The sequence below is a fragment of the Perognathus longimembris genome, chromosome 14 (assembly GCF_023159225.1).
Source record: "Perognathus longimembris pacificus isolate PPM17 chromosome 14, ASM2315922v1, whole genome shotgun sequence".
Classification (NCBI taxonomy): domain Eukaryota; kingdom Metazoa; phylum Chordata; class Mammalia; order Rodentia; family Heteromyidae; genus Perognathus; species Perognathus longimembris.
This window is the reverse complement of record NC_063174.1, coordinates 29250118-29269450: the sequence shown is the minus strand read 5'-3', so window position 1 is coordinate 29269450 and position 19333 is coordinate 29250118. Positions and strand designations below refer to the sequence as shown.

Here is a 19333-nt window from a genome sequence, read left to right as displayed (position 1 = left end):
TTCTCAACAAAATTCTGGCCAATCAAATTCAACAGGTCATTAAAAAAAAACATACACCACGATCAAACTGGATTCATCCCAGGATTTCAAAGTTGGTTCAATATATGCAAGTCAATTAATGTAATCCACCACATCAACCGGAGCAAGCTAAAGAACCACATGGTTTTATCTCTGGATGCGGAAAAAACGTTCGATAAAATCCAGCACCCATTTATGCTAAAAGCCCTGGAAAAACTGGGATTCCAGGGAACATTCCTGAATATAATCAAGGCAGTTCATGACAAACCAACAGCAAGCATAACTCTAAATGGTGAAAATCTAAAGCCACTCCATTTAAAATCAGGAACAAGGCAGGGATGTCCACTCTCTCCCCTGCTCTTCAACATAGTACTAGAATTCCTAGCCAGAGCAATTAGGCAAGAAGAAAATATAAAGGGGATCCAAATAGGAAAAGATGAAGTTAAACTTTCTCTCTTCGCAGATGACATGATCCTATACCTAAGGAATCCCATAGACTCTACCCCAAGCTACTAGAGCTGATCCAAAACTTTGGCAAAGTTGCAGGATATAAAATAAACCTTCAAAATTCAATGGCCTTTCTCTATGCTAACAACCCGAAGACCGAGGCTGAAATCAGGAAAGCAACTCCTTTTGCAATAGCCCCCCAAAACATAAAATACCTAGGAATAACCTTAACCAAAGAAGTGAAAGACCTCTTTGAGGAGAACTTTAAAAGCTTGAAAAACAAAATTAAGTCAGAACTAAGGAAATGGAAAAACCTCCCATGCTCCTGGATTGGGAGGATTAATATAATCAAAATGGCAATATTGCCAAAGGCTATCAACAAATTCAATGCAATACCCATTAATATCCCAACACCATTCTTTAATGAAATAGAGGAAGCAATCCAGAAATTCAATAAAAGACCTAGAATAGCAAAAACAATCCTAAGCAGAAAGAACAGTGCTGGAGGAATTACAATACCCAACTTCAAGCTGTATTATAAAGCTATAGTAATAAAAACAGCTTGGTATTGGCACCGGAACAGGCCTGAAGACCAATGGAACAGAATTGAAGACCCAGAAATGAACCCACAGAACTATGCCTACTTAATCTTTGATAAAGGAGCTAAAACAATAGTATGGAAGAAAGATAGCCTCTTTAACAAGTGGTGCTGGCAAAACTGGTTCAACACCTGCAACAAACTAAAACTAGATCCTTATATATCACCCTGCACCAAAATCAATTCCAAATGGATTAAAGACCTCCAAATCAAAACAGACACCCTGAAAACACTAAAGGAAGGAGTAGGAGAAACACTTGGGCTCCTTGGCGCAGGACGGAACTTCCTTAACAAAGACCCAGAAAGGCTACAAATCAAAGAAAGGTTGGACAAATGGACTGCATCAAACTGCAGAGCTTCTGCACGGCAAAGGACATAACTCGCAAGATAAACAGAAAGCCCACAGACTGGGAGAAGATCTTTACCGGCCATTCAACGGACAAAGGCCTCATCTCTAAAATATATACAGAACTAAAAAAATTACCTTTCTCCAAAACAAAACCGCAAAGAACCAATAGCCCCCTCATCAAGTGGGCTAAAGACTTACAAAGAGACTTCTCTGATGAGGAAATGACAATGGCCAAGAGACATATGAAAAAATGCTCTACATCACTGGCCATAAAAGAAATGCAAATCAAAACAACATTGAGATTCCATCTCACCCCAGTAAGAATGTCATATATCAAGAAAACTAACAATAACAATTGTTGGAGGGGATGTGGCCAAAAGGGAACCCTACTTCATTGTTGGTGGGAATGTAAACTGGTTCAGCCACTCTGGCAAGCAGTATGGAGATTCCTCAGAAGGCTAAATATAGAACTCCCCTATGACCCTGCAGCCCCACTTTTGGGGATCTACCCAAAAGACCACAAACAAAATCACAGTAATGCCACCAGCACAACAATGTTCATCGCAGCACAATTTGTCATAGTGAGAATCTGGAACCAACCCAGATGCCCCTCGGAAAATGTGGTACATATACACAATGGAATTTTATGCCTCTATCAGAAAGAATGACATTGTCCCATTTGTAAGGAAATGGAAGGACTTGGAAAAAATTATACTAAGTGAAGTGAGCCAGACCCAAAGAAACATGGACTCTATGGTCTCCCTTATTGGGAATAATTAGTACAGGTTTAGGCAACTCATAGCAGAGCATCACAAGGCCCAATAGCTATACCCTTATGATCACATAAGATGATGCTAAGTGAAATGAACTCCATGTTATGGAAACAATTGTTATATCACAGTTGTAATTACTTTCAACGTCCCATGTGTATCTGTAGCTTCTATTATTGATGATGTTCTTGTATCACCTTCCTCTGGTTGTACCTACACTATCTCTCTAATCCTATCTGAGTATATTGGAAACCATGTATACTGGTATTGGAAGTAGGAAATTGAAAGGGAATACCAAAATAGAGAGACACAGGGTAAAAAAAGACAAACAACTACAAAAGCAATACTTGCAAAACTGTTTGCTGTAAGTGAACTGAACACCTCCGGGGTGGGGGGGAAAAGGGAGAGGTGGGAGGGGGGTATGAGGGACAAGGTAACAAACAGTACAAGAAATGTATCCAATGCCTAACGTATGAAACTGTAACCTCTCTGTACATCAGTTTGCTAATAAAAATTTGAAGAAAAAAAAAAGAAAAATAATATTAAGTTCCTGCCATCAAAGAACTCACAATTTGAAGGGAAGATAGGAAAAGGCAGAAAACTTTGATTCAAGGCAAAATGCGAACAGGAATAGATAACAAAACAAAACCCCACAAGGATTCATATGTATATTCCACTTTCAATGCACTACTATCCTCCTTTGGTCTTGGGAAGTTTACTCAGTCATGGGTGCCTCTGTTTCTTTGTCTGTAAAAGTAGAGATAATAAAAGAATCTCCCTAGCAAGATTGCTGTAAAAATGAAGTTCCTGTCTGTAAAGGCTCCTCTGAAGAAGATGATAGAGACACGCCTTCAAAAGTTATGGTTATTGTGAATCCAGAGGTGGAAAAGATACAAATCTTAAACTAAGGGACTGGGAATGGCTTTGGGAGTGGGGGAGGGAGGCGGCTGAAGAGGGGTGAGTTGAGGGGCAGAGTGTTTTCCTTGGAAGACCACCTCATTCTTGTTGACATTAGAACTTAGGAGATCTGGTTTTACTTCACTTAGTATAATTTTTTGCCAAGTCAGTCTTTGCATTTCCTTACAAATGAGGCAATGTCATTCTTCCTGATGGAAGCAAAGAATTCCATTGTGTATATATGCAACATTTTCTTGATCCATTTGTCCACTGAGGGGCATCTGAGTTGATTCCATATCTTGACTATGGTGAACATGCTGCAATGAACATGGCTTCAGTGTAGCCTGGTTTGTGGTCAATTTAGTAGATGCCCAGAACTGGAACTGCAGGGTCTCAGGGGAGCTCTATGCTTAGTCTTTTGAGCAACCTCCATACTGCTTTCCAGGTGGCTGAATAAGTTTACATTCCTACCCATTCCCACCAGCAGTGTAGAAGCATTCCCTTTTAGCCACATCCCTGCCATCATCTGTTGTTAGTTTTCTTGATAATGGCCATCCTAACTGAGATAAGTCTCAAAGTTGATTTGCATTTCTTTTGTGGGCAGAGATTTCAAATATCTCTTAATGTGTCTATTTGCCATTCTTATTTCTTCTTCAGAGAAGTCTCTCTTTAAGTCTTTAGCCTTTTTATTAATTGGGTTGTGGTTCTTTGAGGATTTATTTTGGGGAATTTTTATTTTGGGGAATTTAATTTTTGAGCTCTATGAATATTTTAGATATGAGGCCATTTTCTGACACATAGCTAGTAAAGATCTCCCATTCTGTGGGCTTTTAATTTACTTTTCTAGCTATATTTTTTGCCATGCAGGAACTCTTCAGTTTGATGCAATCTCATTTATCCAGACTTTCTTTGATTTGTTGTGATTCGAATCTTTACTTAGGCAGTTGCGACCTGTGCCAAGGAGCCTAAGTCTTTCCTCCTATCCTTTCCTGTAATATTTCAGGGTATCTGGTCTTACATCTAGGTCTTTGATCAATTCGGAGTTAATTCTGGTGCAGGGTGATAGATAAGGATCTAACCAGTTTTCTGCATGTGTACAGCCAATTCTGCCAGCACCATTTGTTGAACAGGATGTCTTTCTTTCATCCTGTGTTTTAGCTCCCTTCCAAATATTAGGTGGCTATAGGTCTGTGGGTTCATTTCTGGATCTTTTATTCCATTGGTACTCAGACCTATTCTTGTACCAGTACCAAGATGTTTTTATTACTATGGCTTTGTAATAGAGTTTGAAATTATACTAAGTAAGATGGAAAGAAACATAGGCAGCATGTTTTCCCTCATTTGTATTATCTAGAATGTGCCTATAAATCTACAAGTAAACCCAATGGACAGTAAAGGACAAAAAGACTACATCTGGACATGATTAATTAAACATCAATCTAAACATTCAAACAGTGAGAACAAAGGAGGATAGTCTTAGGGAAGGAGCAAAGGTTCAATAACTATGTGCATATGCTAATATAAAGTGATGCTTATCAAAATGAACTCCAAGAAATGGAAGTAAGAGGATTATTATGTTTGTGGTTTTTCTTTTCTTCTTTCCTTTCTTCTTTGTTCTGTTCCTGTATGTCACTGTGTTTTTTGGTCTTGTATATAGGCTTATCAGATTTGGAGAGGGGAAGGGTAAGGACAGAAGTGGTAGGACAAAGGATGAACCAATTCAGCAGTTCAACCCCCTATGTTGGAAATGAACTATACAACTTTGGGGAAAGGGAAGTCAAAAGGGGGAAAACTGGGAGAGAATGAGGGAGGGGTGTTCAAAAGGAAATGCACTCATTACCTGAGTCATATAACTGTACATCACCTTTACAATAAAATTTTAAAAGACAAAAACAAACGGAAAAAAGAAACTTGGTAGGACCAGCCTCCCATATAGATCACGAGGAAGCACACGAGGACCTCAGTCCTCGTTGCCCGTAGCAACCGCCATCCTCAGGCCTGAGAGATTGTGGACAACAGCAGCAAAATGTCCTGGAACACCACGAACTCCTTGGTCACTGAGTTGGCGAAGGATGTCGCCGTCTCCACCGGCGTATCCTTGGATCTATACACCTTCCCCCCGACCCTGGGCTCCTCTGTGGCAGCCGCAGCGCTAGAGCAGCTCTTTGCTATAGGTGAGAGGCTCCCAGGAGGGCAAAGTTCAAGGATAGGACGCGGATGCCCGGTGGAGCTCAGTGGGACGCCCCAGTGGAAGATCCTCCTCCTGAACCAGGGTACCTTGGTCTGGCCAGGGTTTAACTGAGGAACAAGCAAGAAAAAGGCTAAGAGACACTTGTTGTTGTTGTTTAAATTAGGAAACAGATTTAAATGGGTCCAAAACAAATACTTATTCACTTAGAAAGCTCAATGTTTTAGTCCAAGAAAGGGCATTTCTTGGTAGCCCCTCAAAAGTCATTTAGTCAAAACAGCAAAGCATCTCATTGTTTTGCTCTAATTAATTATCTTACTGCTTCAAAATAATCATAGGTTTCTTGATGATGTTGCTGTTTCTTTAAAATGGTTTCTTCTTTCACAAAAGGCTTAGTTTAATTCCACAATGCTCAGGTAGGCCTGGACAAGTGTTAGCAGGAAGAATGTTAATCACTCAGGAGACTGACATTATTCATATGTTAATATTCATTGTTAATAATCATTGTTATTATTAGAATTTGAATCTCAAATTCTTTTTATGCTGATCTGTAGATCACCATGTCCATTCAACCTTAGTACTCAGGCACAAATACTTTTCTTCTAATAATGTCCTGACTCTCAGAAAATTTGATAGAAAAACTTCATGGGGATTGGGAATATGGCCTAGTGGTAGAGTGCTTACCTCGCATACATAACACCATGGGTTCAATTCCTCAGCACCTCATATATAGAAAAGTCAGAAGTGGCACTGTGACTCAAGTGGTATACTGCTAGCTTGAGCAAAAAGAAACTCAGTGCTCAAGCCCTGAGTTCAAGACCCAGGACTAGCAATAGCAAAAAAACAAAAACAACAACAAATAAACTTCATGAAGCCTTCTTGCTGTGAAGGTGGATTATAAAATATGTTAGCTTTCCACCCCATTTGCAAGTGGAACAAGTAGAACAAGGGCATGCTCATTCGCTCCTTAAGATAAACAAAAAAACAACAACCACTGGAAATAAGCAGTGCCTTTGAGTCTTTAACACAGTGGTTTGCAAAGGCAAACCACTCCACTTCTCCACTGTGTGGAGAAAGGAGACTATATATATATAATCTATCTATACACACACACACACACACACACATATAGATGGCAACAAGCTCTTCTTCACAATTTCTAGTTTTACAAATACGCAATCCCATTCCATGCTTCAAATTTTTGCATGGAAGTAAAAATAAGACAATGGGTATTTTTACAGTTTATTTGATGTGTGTCCCTGGTACAATACTGTATTACTTTATTTGTAGTATGTATTTGTATGTATACATATGAAACTATGCCTAATCAAACCTACATTGTAGATATGTTAGATTTAACCCTCTTATAAGTATCAATATTTTTGTCCTATTCTATTCATATTCTTTCTACCAGAAGATATGCAAAGGGCTGGGGATATGGCCTAGTGGCAAGAGTGCTTGCCTCGTATACATGAGGCCCTGGGTTCAATTCCCCAGCACCACATATACAGAAAATGGCCAGAAGTGGCGCTGTGGCTCAAGTGGCAGAGTGCTAGCCTTGAGCAAAGAGAAGCCAGGGACAGTGCTCAGGCCCTGAGTCCAAGCCCCAGGACTGGCAAAAAAAAAAAAGATATGCAAAGATGAGTGTGTCTCCAAAAAGCATAAAAGGCTTATCTAAATTAGGATACTATGTAGTAGGGAATAGCAAGTACCAATAAGGTTCACATAAAATATAATACACTTAGATATAGATGTAACTTCTAGTATTTGAACCAGAAGATAAAGGGTTAAATAGGATTTGAATAGAGATAAGATCTTAATTTCCTAATCTCTTTCCTTTTTAGAAGAATCTCTGAAAAGTGACTATTTTAAATGCAATGAAGAAGCGAGGACCTTTCTTAAGGACATTGCTGTAGCTGTTAAAAAATTGGTATTGTATTGCCTACTAGAGATTTTTTTCAATTATCTATTGTATTGTGTTATCTGTTAGAGATACCTTTTCCAATCATCCACTTATTTTTTCAAAACACTTAACTTGACACCAAGTTTGTTCAACTTACCTTAATGGGTGAATAGGTGAAAGCCTGGAGTTTAAAATATTTTTCTTTCAACTTACAAAGTATTTCCATCAGTTGGGATTGTGGCCCAATTTTCTATGCAGTAAATGAATTGTGGATACTTTGCTAAGGATGAGGAAAAGTCCACTTACGAAAGCAATAGGGGTAATAAGAGAACTTAGTGGAAGGACCAAATGGCAAATGCCTACACACCAAGATGTAACTACCCCTTCAAATCAACAAAACACCCAACCAACCATCAACAAACAAAAACCACTATTAACACCCAGCCAATCAGCCACTTACACAACAACCACCATCCCACCACAAAAAACTGACAATTAAAAAAAGTCACATGTAGCTGGGCACCTGTGACTCACAAATGTAATACTAACTTCGCAGGAGGCTGCAATCTGAGGATCACGGCTCAAAGCTAACCTGGACAGCAAAGTCCCCATGTCTTATCTCTAATTAACCACCAGAAAACTAGAAGTGGCACTTTGGCCTTGATCCCAAAGAGGCTCATGGACAGTTTCCAGGCCCTGAGTTCAAGCCCTGCAACCACCATCACCAACAACAAATCATATGCATGGTGTCTACCATCATCTGTTTCTAAGCAACTTCTTTCACAGTAGATAAAAGATCATTTGATATCTGTCTACTCCACTGAAGTAGTCTTATTATGGACAAAAACAACATAACCTCTCAATTAGAACCTAGTTTCTGTCAAAGACATATTTAAGAAAAAAATTTAATTTCCTTCAAGGTATCACAGATATATCTGTTTGCCATGTCTGGATTATGTTTCAAAAGCTTCTTCAGCAGGATCAAAATGGTGAATTTTTCATTTAATTTAAAAATATCAAATAAGAATCTACTGGATATTCTAGATCTAAATTATAGACATATAACTATAAGTGTGAGTTGAGTCCACAGATGGTAGCTAAAATTTGTATCACATTATATATTAAATAATTATATGTAATGATGAATGTATAGTACATAGTCATACCTTATGATTCTAGCCGACTGAATAGAAGCCAGTGTATACTGGAGACTTCGTGTGTGCTATACTGCCATGGAGTCCTACAAAAACTTCCTCTTCCTCATTTCTCTCAATTGTTTTTCTCCAGGATGTACAGGAGCCAGTAATACTTACTGTGTCTGATTAAAGTAACTAGTATGTATTCATTTAATATCTGAGCTATGAGACCTCTTGCCTCACAGAGAGAAATCTTTCCTTTATCAAAATAATATTCTCTGAAAGTCTGAGGAAGAAAAATATATAAGGAAAAGAAAGAAAATAAAAAATACTATGATCCCACAACCCTAAAACATTTACAGTTAAGTCTTTAATGAACATCATATTACTTTCACAGTATACATGATATTTATATTCAACTTTATTCTTTTGGCAGTAGAGTGTGAACTCAGGGCCTTGTGCTAGCAATGCAGGTGCTCTATCATCTGAGCTTCAGTTTTGGATTTTTTAAAAATTTTTTTCCAAATAGATTGTTGAACTTTTGCCTAGGACAGGCCTCTAGGTTAGCTAGGATATAGAAATGAACCACCACTGTCTGGCTTGTTTATTAAGATGGGGTCTTGCTAAATTGTTGTCCAAACAGGGTTTGAACCATGGTTCACCCAATCTCTACTTCCAACCTCTGCTTCCCTACTGAGATGAGCCACTGTGCCCAGATGAATTTTGAAAGAATCACAATATACATACAATTGTGGAGTAGATTTTTTGTGTGTGTACATGTGCATGCATGTGTGCACGCGTGCTCCAGTCCTAGGGTTTAAACTCAGGGCCTGGATGCTGACCTGACCTTTTTTACTCACAGCACTCTACCACATGAGCCACAGTTCCACTGCTGTCTTTTTGGAGATAAGAGTCTCAGACGTTTCTGCCTGGTCTGGTTTTGAACTTCCTGAGTAGCTTATATTAGGCATGAGCCACCAGCAACCAGCTGTAACAGAATTTTTAGTTAATAAAATATATTGATAATTTTTCATGTCATAATATTTATTACAGTAGCTATTATCACATTTTATTTAAAAGATTCTTCATTTGTTTCTTTTTCTAATTAATTTTTGAATGATTTTTCCTTTTTAAAGTTACACTTACCTAAAAGAAACACATAAATCAATCTCTTAACCTAACTCATTTGGGGTTTATAGGGATGAATAAGAAAATGATTCTCCTTACACCTAGACAGATTTTTATAGGAAATTTTCATTTTTTTAGTAATAGCTTTCTTTTTCAATGTTACCATACTTGGAATATTTCCTTTTAAACTAATTAAAACTGCATAGAAGAGACAAACATATCAGGAAGATTTCTAAGAAGAAGAAAGGAGAAATTTAACAAAATAAATTAACAATGAGATCTTAAAAATTGGCTGTAGAATTTGTCCTTTTCCTGCCTTTTCATTCCAATAAAAAATAATGGCAGTAGATGTCTAGTGAAAATTAGACCCTAGAAAGCATTTATAGAGGCCTATTTAGGACACCATTCTTATTATTTTAGTATATTAATTTTTTAATATAACTTATTTTTTTCAGGAAGAAATGAGAAAAAACACAATTGATCTTTTGGAAATCGAGAGTATGGAAATGAGCAGGCTCTATTTTCTGCTGGAGACTGTGCCTGCCATCTTTAACAGGGAAATGGAAGGTATATCCAACATTATCAGCTGTAAAGACTGAGTTTATTTCCTATGAAAATAGAACTGAGTACTTTTACCGAGCTGCATTTAATAGTTGCCACTTATATAAATGAAAGTAGAAAGATTACTTGAAACATATGACTGATATTTTTTCTCATATTTTAAGAAAAAACATTCTATATAGAAAGGTAAATCATTTTGTGCCTAAATAGACTAAAGATATATAGATTAGCCTATTCCGAAGTGATGCTTATCCAATTAAATTAGGCAGCCTGGCTAACTGATTCATCTATTCTGTGATTTAGAAGATTCTCAGGAATTAATCTAAGTGATGTAATCCAATATTTATCCTTTTGTAACTTGCTTATCTCACTTAAGTGTAATGTCTTTAAATTTCGTCCACATTGTAGCATGTTTCAGAACTTCCTTCCTCTTAAAGACTGATTAATATTCCATCACAAGTGCTTGCCTCCTACCACATGCTACTTACCTAGCCCTTTGCTGGTGGACATGTTGAATAGTGCTGCTGTGAACACTAGTTAGCAGATGTTTGTGTGAGATTCTACTTTCAGATGTTTTGGATTTATTTGCAGAAATGCAAAAACTAGATTGTATGATCATTCCTAATTCAGTTTTGAGGAACCAACATTTAATGTTTTGCAAACAACTGCACCATTTGGCATGGCCAGCAGCAATACAAAGGGGCTCTGGTTCACCATACCCTTGCTAACACTGGTACTTTATTGTTTTAATTTTTATTAGTATGGGCTGGAACCACAATGTGGTTTTAGTGTGCATTTTCCCACTGAAAGAGCAGAAAAATTATAGTGTGAAATAATCAAGAGCAACTCCATTTTTATTAAAAGTCAGTTAAAACTTAGTTAAAAATCAGAATGCCTCAGCTTGCTATCTGCTCACTGCTTAATACCTGTGCTTCCCACAAATGTTTTGCTAACTTTGTTTCCCACAATATTTTGCTAACTCGACCTAAGCCTGTCCAGCCATTGTGACACAAAGGAAATGTATTGAAGTGTGGCCAGTGTGTTTTGTGTTTCTGAAACATAGTTAATGTGTCCCTCATAAATGAGAGAAGCCACTTCTGAGAAATAAAGCCCACTCCCAGCAGGTGTGTGACTTAAGACAATTAACCTGCCCCTGTGGCAAAATACAGAAGTGCAGAGATTCCAGGAAATGTGTCAATAACTCCTTTGAGCAGTAAAACTCTCATAATAACCAGTAATCAAGAAATAGCAGGAGGGGCTGGGAATATGGCCTAGTGGCAAGAGTGCTTGCCTCCTACACATGAAGCTCTCGGTTCGATTCCCCAGCACCACATATATGGAAAATGGCCAGAAGGGGTGCTGTGGCTCAGGTGGCAGAGTGCTGGCCTTGAGCTGGAAGAAGCCAGGGACAGTGCTCAGGCCCTGAGTCCAAGGCCCAGGACTGGCCAAAAAAAACAAAAAAAAAAAAAAACAAACAAAAACAAAAGAAATAGCAGGAAATTCCAGATGTCCCTTCAAGTTAAGAATGACTTGGACAAACACCCCTAAGACTTAGGTCATTTTCTTAAACCAATCATTGTAAAGCCCACAAGTTAGCCAATCATCTTTAGTCGCTATGTCCTTTTATTGTTTTCCCGCATGAAATGTGATTCGCTGTATGCTACTGTGGAAGCCCTATAAAAACCCTCTTGAATGGAGGGCCAGGGCTCTCTCTCGATTCAGACCTGCTGTGTCGGTGAGGATCGTGAGCACTCGAGCTTGCAATAAAGACTCTCTTGTGATTGCATGGGCTTTCAGCTCCTTAGTGGTCTTTCCGAATTCTGGACATAACACCACTGCTTAGTGATGTTGAACATCCTTTCCTGCCCTTATTGACTATTGGCATACCTTCTTTGGAAGAATGTCCATTCAGGACCTTTGCCCATCCTTTAGTTGGATTTTGTGGGTAGCATTATTATTACTGAAATATAGGAGCTCTTCCTGTATTTTAGATGTTAACCTTTTATTAGATATCTGCAAATGTTTTCTCCCATCTCATGGTTTGTTTCTTTACTCTGCTTATATAGACCTCTGATAACCACCCCTCCCCCTTTTTTTAAAGTTTTGGTGCGGTCTAATGTATCTTTAGTTTTCTTCAGTATTAGAGTTTGAACTCAGGGAGTTCTGCTAGCCATGCCTCCAGCTTTGTTTTTCATTGGTTATTTTTGAGATAAGGTCTAGCTTCCTGATTAGGCACACCCCTGGACTGTGACACAACTATTTTAGGCTTCCCATTATTGCTGAGATGATATAGGCACCTACCACTGTGTCCAGCTTCACTCTGCTTAAATGAAATTTAACAGATTTTTCTCTTTGGCTGGCCTGAAACAATTCTCCCAATCTCAGCCTCCTATGTCATCCAGGAAGACAGGGGTGTGCCTATAGTTGGGCTGAGAAGGATCTCACAATATTTTTTCTGCCTGGGCTCACCTCAAAATTACTATCTTCCCATTCTCAGCTTCCCAGGTCTTCCTTCCTTCCTTCCTTCCTTCCTTCCTTCCTTCCTTCCTTCCTTCCTTCCTTCCTTCCTTTCTTTTCTTCTTTTTTTTTTTTTTTGCTACCTGTGCTTTTGGTATTGTACCTAAGAAATCATTAACAAATCCAAAGTCTTGATGTTCTTGTCCTAGTTTTCTTTTTAATAGTTTATTTTTAGTTATTGTTGTTGCTGTTTTGTTTTTGCAGTGCTGGAGATCAAACTTGAGGCCTCATGCAATCTCAGCCCCTTAGATTTTTTTATGTAGCTTTAGCTCTTTCATTGAAGTTTGTGACACACTTTTTACTAGAATTAAGTGGGTGCAATGACTTTCTTTCCTCCGCTGCCAGAAATGTTGTCTAAGAGTTGCCTTGAACAAAACAAACGTGCCACCCCAGTTACACTCTTCCCTACCTGCCTCTCACATCCTGTGATTGGTCTCTGTGAGGAAGCAAAAATCCGGCTCCCCTACTTCAGTGGAGAACAAGCCTGAAGAGTCAGCACAGCTCAAAGTTCTTTCCAGTTTCACTTGTTCCCGGCCAGCTGTCCCTTCTCTTTTACTTCTTCAGAGGAGATGTTTCTAAAAGCACAACTTTTAGAATCTGTTTCCCAACAAGCATGCCTTAATAAAGAGCTCCTAATAAAAAAAAAGGAACTCACAAACCAAACAATATATAACTTTTATAAAAATAGATGTCTAGCCAGGCATGGTGGTGCATGCCTGTAATCATAGCACTTGGGATCAAGAGTTGGGAGCCACCTAGGGCTACATATGAAGCTCAAGACTGGCAGAATTTGACTTGAAAAACTAAGAGTCATTCTCAGTATCCTTTTATCATCTCCCAGCTCTACAGCTATACTTCATTGTCCTCTCCACAACAAAGGTGTACCTAGATTTTTCTTTTCTGACTGATGTCTGTAGAGGACACTGGAGAGCTACTGACACAGTGCAGGGACGCTCAGCTTGGCAGCCTCAACCTTGCAAAGTGGCTTTGAAATGCCAGGATTCTGCAGCAATCCCATGGTTTGCAAGGCCCAGCAGTATTTCTTGATACAGAGCCACAAAGAAAAACCTCTCCGAAAAGGAGTTTCCCCTAAACTTCCTTGGATAGTGAGTTTTGAAGTATGGCGCCTCTGTGTGGACAAAAAGCCCCAACACATCAGAGAGCAAATTTCCAGTAAATTCTACCAGGTCAGAATTTCTTCAACCTTTTTGCCATTGGGTGAGCCACAGCCTTTTCCAGTGACACCTGCCTGTCAGGCTGGAGGTGCTACCATCCAGACTGCTTTTCACGCCTCTATTATTTCTGAATCCTTTAGGACTGAATTGTCTTGACTTCTTGCTTCCAGTTCCCTTGTTATTCTAATCTTCTGTTGTTGCTACATGCCCTTTATAATACACTTCTGACAAAGTTTCTGTGAGATCTGTGTCCTAACTTAAACTCTGACTGATAGAGTAGATTATCAAACAATATGTTTGGTGTTAGTTTAATTTGACAGGGAAAATACACAAGCTACCTGTGCAGAGAAAAAACACTTAGAAGAGACTACACCAAAGATAGCATTAAAAGTGCTGCTGTTTAATTTCCTTGGATAGCTTTACTTTGTTTTCTGCAATAAGTTCTATTTATACAAAGGAAAAACTTTTATTTTCCTTACATTAGTTATAGAGGAGGTTTACTGTTAGATTTTCACACATGTTTACAATGTATTTAAATTAAGCGTACCTAATCAATCATTCTTCCTCTTCCTCCTCCTGCCTTCCTCACACAATTTCCACAAGATTCATTATTCTAGTAGGAATTTTTTTTATCATGCACTGAGTAATCTTTTGAAATCCTATGTGCCTATACGCTTTTTAAAATCTATGAATGACGAGTTCTTTAATACTAATTACAGGAAAGAGTCTGAGGCAATGGTTTTTGTTTTTTATTTTCACATTAATAGGTTTAAGGGAATGTAATCCTCAAAGAAAGGAGGGAAAGGAGACCAAGGCAAGAGAGAAGGAAGAGCCAATATAGGGTCCATCATGATGCTAGCTTCTGCCAATTATAACTTGTTAATGATGAGAACATGTTTCTGAGTCCTAATATTACCCATCTATCAATAATGTGTCCTATTTCTTACCTCCTATACTTCTTGGTTGTAGGTGGATAGATATTGTATCTAAAGAAATAGCATAGTATAAGCTAAGCCTGTAATCCTAGCTGCTCAAGAGGCTGAGATCTGAGAATCACAGTTCAAAGCAAGCCTGGGCGGGAAAGTCTGTGAGACTTTAATTTACCTGCAAAAAGCTAGAAATGGGGGAGGAGAAAAAGCATAGAAGATGCAAGAGTGCAAGACCCTCAGTTCAAGCCCCAGTACTGTACACACACACACACACACACACACACACACACTTCATAGCAGAAGCAACAAGCACCCTTAAGCAAGAAATGGGAAGCACAAGCCCAGATGAGAATCAGGTGCTCTTAGACTGCAGTAGAAGTCAGAGATTAAAAAGAAAAAATTAGCTAAGATTGAGAGGGACCAAAGTGATGAGCAGTGTCTGATACAGAAACATAATTTTTAAAAAACTATTTCCAAGTAACAATTTTTTCATGTTTGCACAGCTTCTACTATTGTGCTCTTTCTTTAATAAATGAATCACATTTCCCCTTGCTTTTAAGAATGTGTCAGAGATGCTCGCAAATTAAACATTGCTGAAACAAAAGAAATAATGAGGAGAATTGGAAATGTGGATAATGAAATTGTGCTTCTAAAGAAGAGCATACATGATATGAATGACATTAATGAATCTCTACAGTATGTATTTTACAATTCAATTCCTCAGACTAAGGGTCTGGGGCTGGAGTGGATAACCTCTGGTGAGGGCTCTGCCTTCTTAGCTGAACTGGGGCTGGGCAAGTTCAAAGATGGAGATGAATTGTAGAAGCTGAGCCAAGCTGATGAGGGGACTGAGAGCAGAAATCTCCAGTCACTGCAGCCTGGAAACCTGGCCATAGCAAAAGCGATATTATTTCTCTGCAGACTGTTTGCGGGGGGGCGGGGAATCCACATAATTCTTTAAAGGTCATCTCTCATAGTAGGAGATGACCTTTAGCTTCCATTTGTTGTGGAATTAAATTTATGACCCCACCTCATTCTAAAGAAGATATCTTGTTGGGATTATATTGCAAATGTGTGTAAGTCTGTTTAATTTGGTTCCTCCAAAACATTCTGTTATACATCTTCTGGGGGGCTGGGAATAGAGGTTGCTTTCTAGAGTTCTAGATTTTATCTATAATTTAATGAGATCAAGTAAGTGATTGCCTGGACCTCCCAAGCTGACAGCTTTTAGTGCCCTTTGCTTTATTCCTGAGCTATGCTCTCTCAGGCCAGCATTTTGCTACACAGGCCTCCTTTACTCCCAAATCTGTAAAAGGTTTGAAGAAGGGACAATACTGCTATTGTCCTTGGGTATCTTAGCACTATGAGCAAATTTGCAAGCCTAATGCATAAACACCACAATATTGGTTTTCCTGAGTGAGAAATTAGTTCAAGGAACACTCATCATAGGAGAAACATGCTCTCTAGAAGCTAAAAATAATTAGGAGCTTGTTTAATGCACACAATATCAAAGTATTAAAAATCAGGAAGCTACCCCCTAGGCCTAGGGATAGGTCTCTCAAACCAGACCCTCAGAAATACCTGTCCTGGGAGATGCTCCACGGAAAAGAAAATCCCTAATTCCCTAGGTCTGAGCAACATTAACTATTCTAACCCATGTTAGGAATCAACAATGCAGAGTTGTGCAAGGCACATGCTAGCCACAGTTACCAGAGAGCACTTATGTGAGTTAGACTATTTCTAAACCACTACCCACCAAATGATATCCTGGTGGATATTCATATCAAACATCATCACATCCCTAGTTTCCTGTAATTCTCAAATCCAGGGAGCATCAGAATCACCTGAAGGGCTTGTAGGGCATAGAATCTCTGTTCCTGCTGAGTTCCCAGATGACACTAATGCTGCAGGCCCAGATCCCGCCTGCGTGAAGAGCCACTGCTGCAAACAAATTCCTCTACAAAAGTTCCTTCCTTCTTTCCTTCCTTCCTCCCTCCCTCCCTCCCTCCCTCCCTCTTTCCTTCCTTCCTTCCTTTCCTTATTTTTCTTTATTTTTTCCGTATGTTTTTCTTTCTTTTTCTCTCTTTGTATCTTTCTTTACTTCTCTCTGTGTCTCTCTATTTTTACCTCCCTCTCCCATCCTTCACTCAACTGGGTTTTGAACTCAGGGCCTTGTGCCTGCTAGGGTAGTCCTTTCCCCTTTGAACCTTACTCTCAGAGTTTTTTACTTTAATTATTTTTTTCTGATAGAGTCCTATGTTTTTGTCTGGGTTTGGTTTCACACTGAGATTCTCCTACCTATATCTCTCTCAAGTCACTGAATCACAGACAGGACCACCATACCACCATACCCAGATTATTGATTGAGATGGAGTTTCACTATTTGCCTGGCTGGACTGGAATTACATTATGTTCCTCCCTATCTTCACCTCCCGAGTAGCTGGGAGTACAGGCCGTGAGCCACCAGGCTCAGCTAGATAAATCTTCATGGAGAGGCAAATTATAAACAGAAGATGATTGCTTGACAAGTTAGCATTGCCAAATCATCACCATTTAATGCTTCTATTTTTCCAAGGACGATGTGTGGTCAAGATACCCACATACACTTGTGGGTGGTGAGCATATCCCTTCCTGTGGGTGGTCCTGAGAGACTTGAAAGAGAAAGGCCTTTGTGAGCGCTCTCTCTTCTCAGCCCATTGCACATACCTAGTCAGGCCTTTTTATTTGACTTGTCATCTCCCCTGATACTCCTCAGTCCTTCCCACTCACTAGGCCTCTTGCCAACAACTTTTTTGTATTTTCCTGAGTTTTCAAATCCCTCTTCCACCCCACCCCACACAATAAAGTTTTTAACCTTTGGGACTATATAAAAAGAAAAAAGATCCTTTACAATGCAGGAGCTTTAAAAACTAAAATGGGGGGGGGGGGCTGGGGATATGGCCTAGTGGCAAGAGAGCTTGCCTTGTATACATGAGGCCCTGGGTTCAATTCCCCAGCACCACATATACAGAAAACGGCCAGAAGTGGCACTGTGGCTCAAGTGGCAGAGTGCTAGCCTTGAGCAAAAGGAAGCCAGGGACAGTGCTCAGGCCCTGAGTCCAAGGCCCAGGACTGGCCAAAAAAAAAAAAAAAAAAAAAAAAACAACTAAAATAGGGAAATAGTAGTATTGTCCCTTCTTCAAATCATTTTATAGTTAAACCTTGGGGTAGATCCTTCTCCCAACCTTAAGATCTTTCCTAGGTGTGGCAAACAATGAATGTGTGGTATTAATGACTCCTCTTGTGCTCAGATCTGACTGAGAAGGTAAAAAGGTTCAAATTAGCTCTCCAACAGGTGTGTCTAGAAAAAATAGCTTTGTCATGGACACACCATACAAGGTTAGAGCAGCAATGTGATAGAATTAATACTCTGTTTTGTTTCTTTATGACATACCTTGGAATGCTAAGACAGATAGGAGAAGGATGTATAGCAAAGCATTCATATGGCCAGATCCACCCACCTGTCCAAAGAGACTTTTGCATGACTCTATACTTTATCCAAAATATCCCACAGTTACTATCTAGTATGTGGGGATGAGTGGGTGAGAGGAGACTGTATTTGCCCTTATCCTATGTTCTATCTTCATTTCAATCAAGTTCAGATTATCAGAAACACAACTAGAAAATAATCATCCCACACCATTTCCCCTTTTATGAGAACTCACCTCACCAGACTTCAAATTCCTTCCACAAGTGCCATCCTTTTTCAAGATGGAAGTGATTTCTTTCTCCATAGTGAAAGGCAAGAAGAGCTGGCAAAGCAACATCAAGAGTTAGTCCTAAAACTCAACCGCACAATGGAAGAAAAAGCTAAAGTTGGCGTTTTCATAAATGAGACCTATAAGACAATCAACAGAAGGAAAGATGAAGTAGAATTTCAAAAAAAATGTATAGAAGAAACAAAGGGGATAAAAGAAAAACAAGAATCACAATATTTATTAATAAAAGAGGAATTGGCGACACGGGTAAGTGGCACCATTTATTTTTTTAATACAGAATTATCCAAAAGCTGAAGGAAGAAATAAGCAATAATGTATTTGTACTCAAGTGTGATATGAGCATTTAATTGTCTTCTGTGTCATTGGGACTGGAAAGTCATGGAAGACTTGGGAAGATACTTGATTGTGTCCCAGGATCTCAGTTCATGGGAAAGAATATCAATGGTAGGATTTATGACACTGGTTGTTCTGTAGCGTATAGGTAGCTCTAGAGAGATCAGATATTTTCCAGCATATGGTCTGGTTGCTTAAGGCTGTGTCTATTTGGACAGAATCAGGAAATTCATGTGCCAGTGGTGGCTATTCCTTCTGAATGAATCTGAAAGACAAGGGGCCTTTTGCCTGTCAGAACTGAAGCCTAAAGAGCAAACACTATGGAGATCAGCAATTTTGGGAAGGGGGATCTCTGTTCATTTATTTAACTTTTGGTTCTGACAGGGGTTGCACCATGTTCTATGTGATGCCAAAATCAGGGGGAACATACACTATGGCCAACTTGCTTGAATACTCGACAGCTGTTGGACTGACCACGTCTTCCATAGATTTATTGACATCACCAGAAAGTGGAAGTTTTAGAACAAGGGATAAAAATCTGCTAGCATTTTCATTCCATGCCACAATAGTGCTGAGCAATCTTTATGCTCTTCCCACTATTTTTGCCACTGGTTTTATTCCCTCCA

The 19333-nt window shown here is 39.1% G+C and overlaps 1 protein-coding gene across 1 annotated transcript in view; it reads left to right on the top strand.

Moving 5' to 3' along the window:
* Nucleotides 1–5105: 5105 nt before the first annotated feature.
* Ccdc175 (coiled-coil domain containing 175) overlaps nt 5106–19333 on the top strand; it is a 48787-nt gene continuing 34559 nt past the window's right edge. Inside the window, exons 1-5 of the mRNA XM_048361994.1 lie at nt 5106–5253; nt 7112–7197; nt 9890–10001; nt 15177–15312; nt 18392–18620. Of these exons, the coding sequence (XP_048217951.1) occupies nt 5106–5253; nt 7112–7197; nt 9890–10001; nt 15177–15312; nt 18392–18620 (711 nt within the window). The remainder of the gene's footprint in view (nt 5254–7111; nt 7198–9889; nt 10002–15176; nt 15313–18391; nt 18621–19333) is intronic.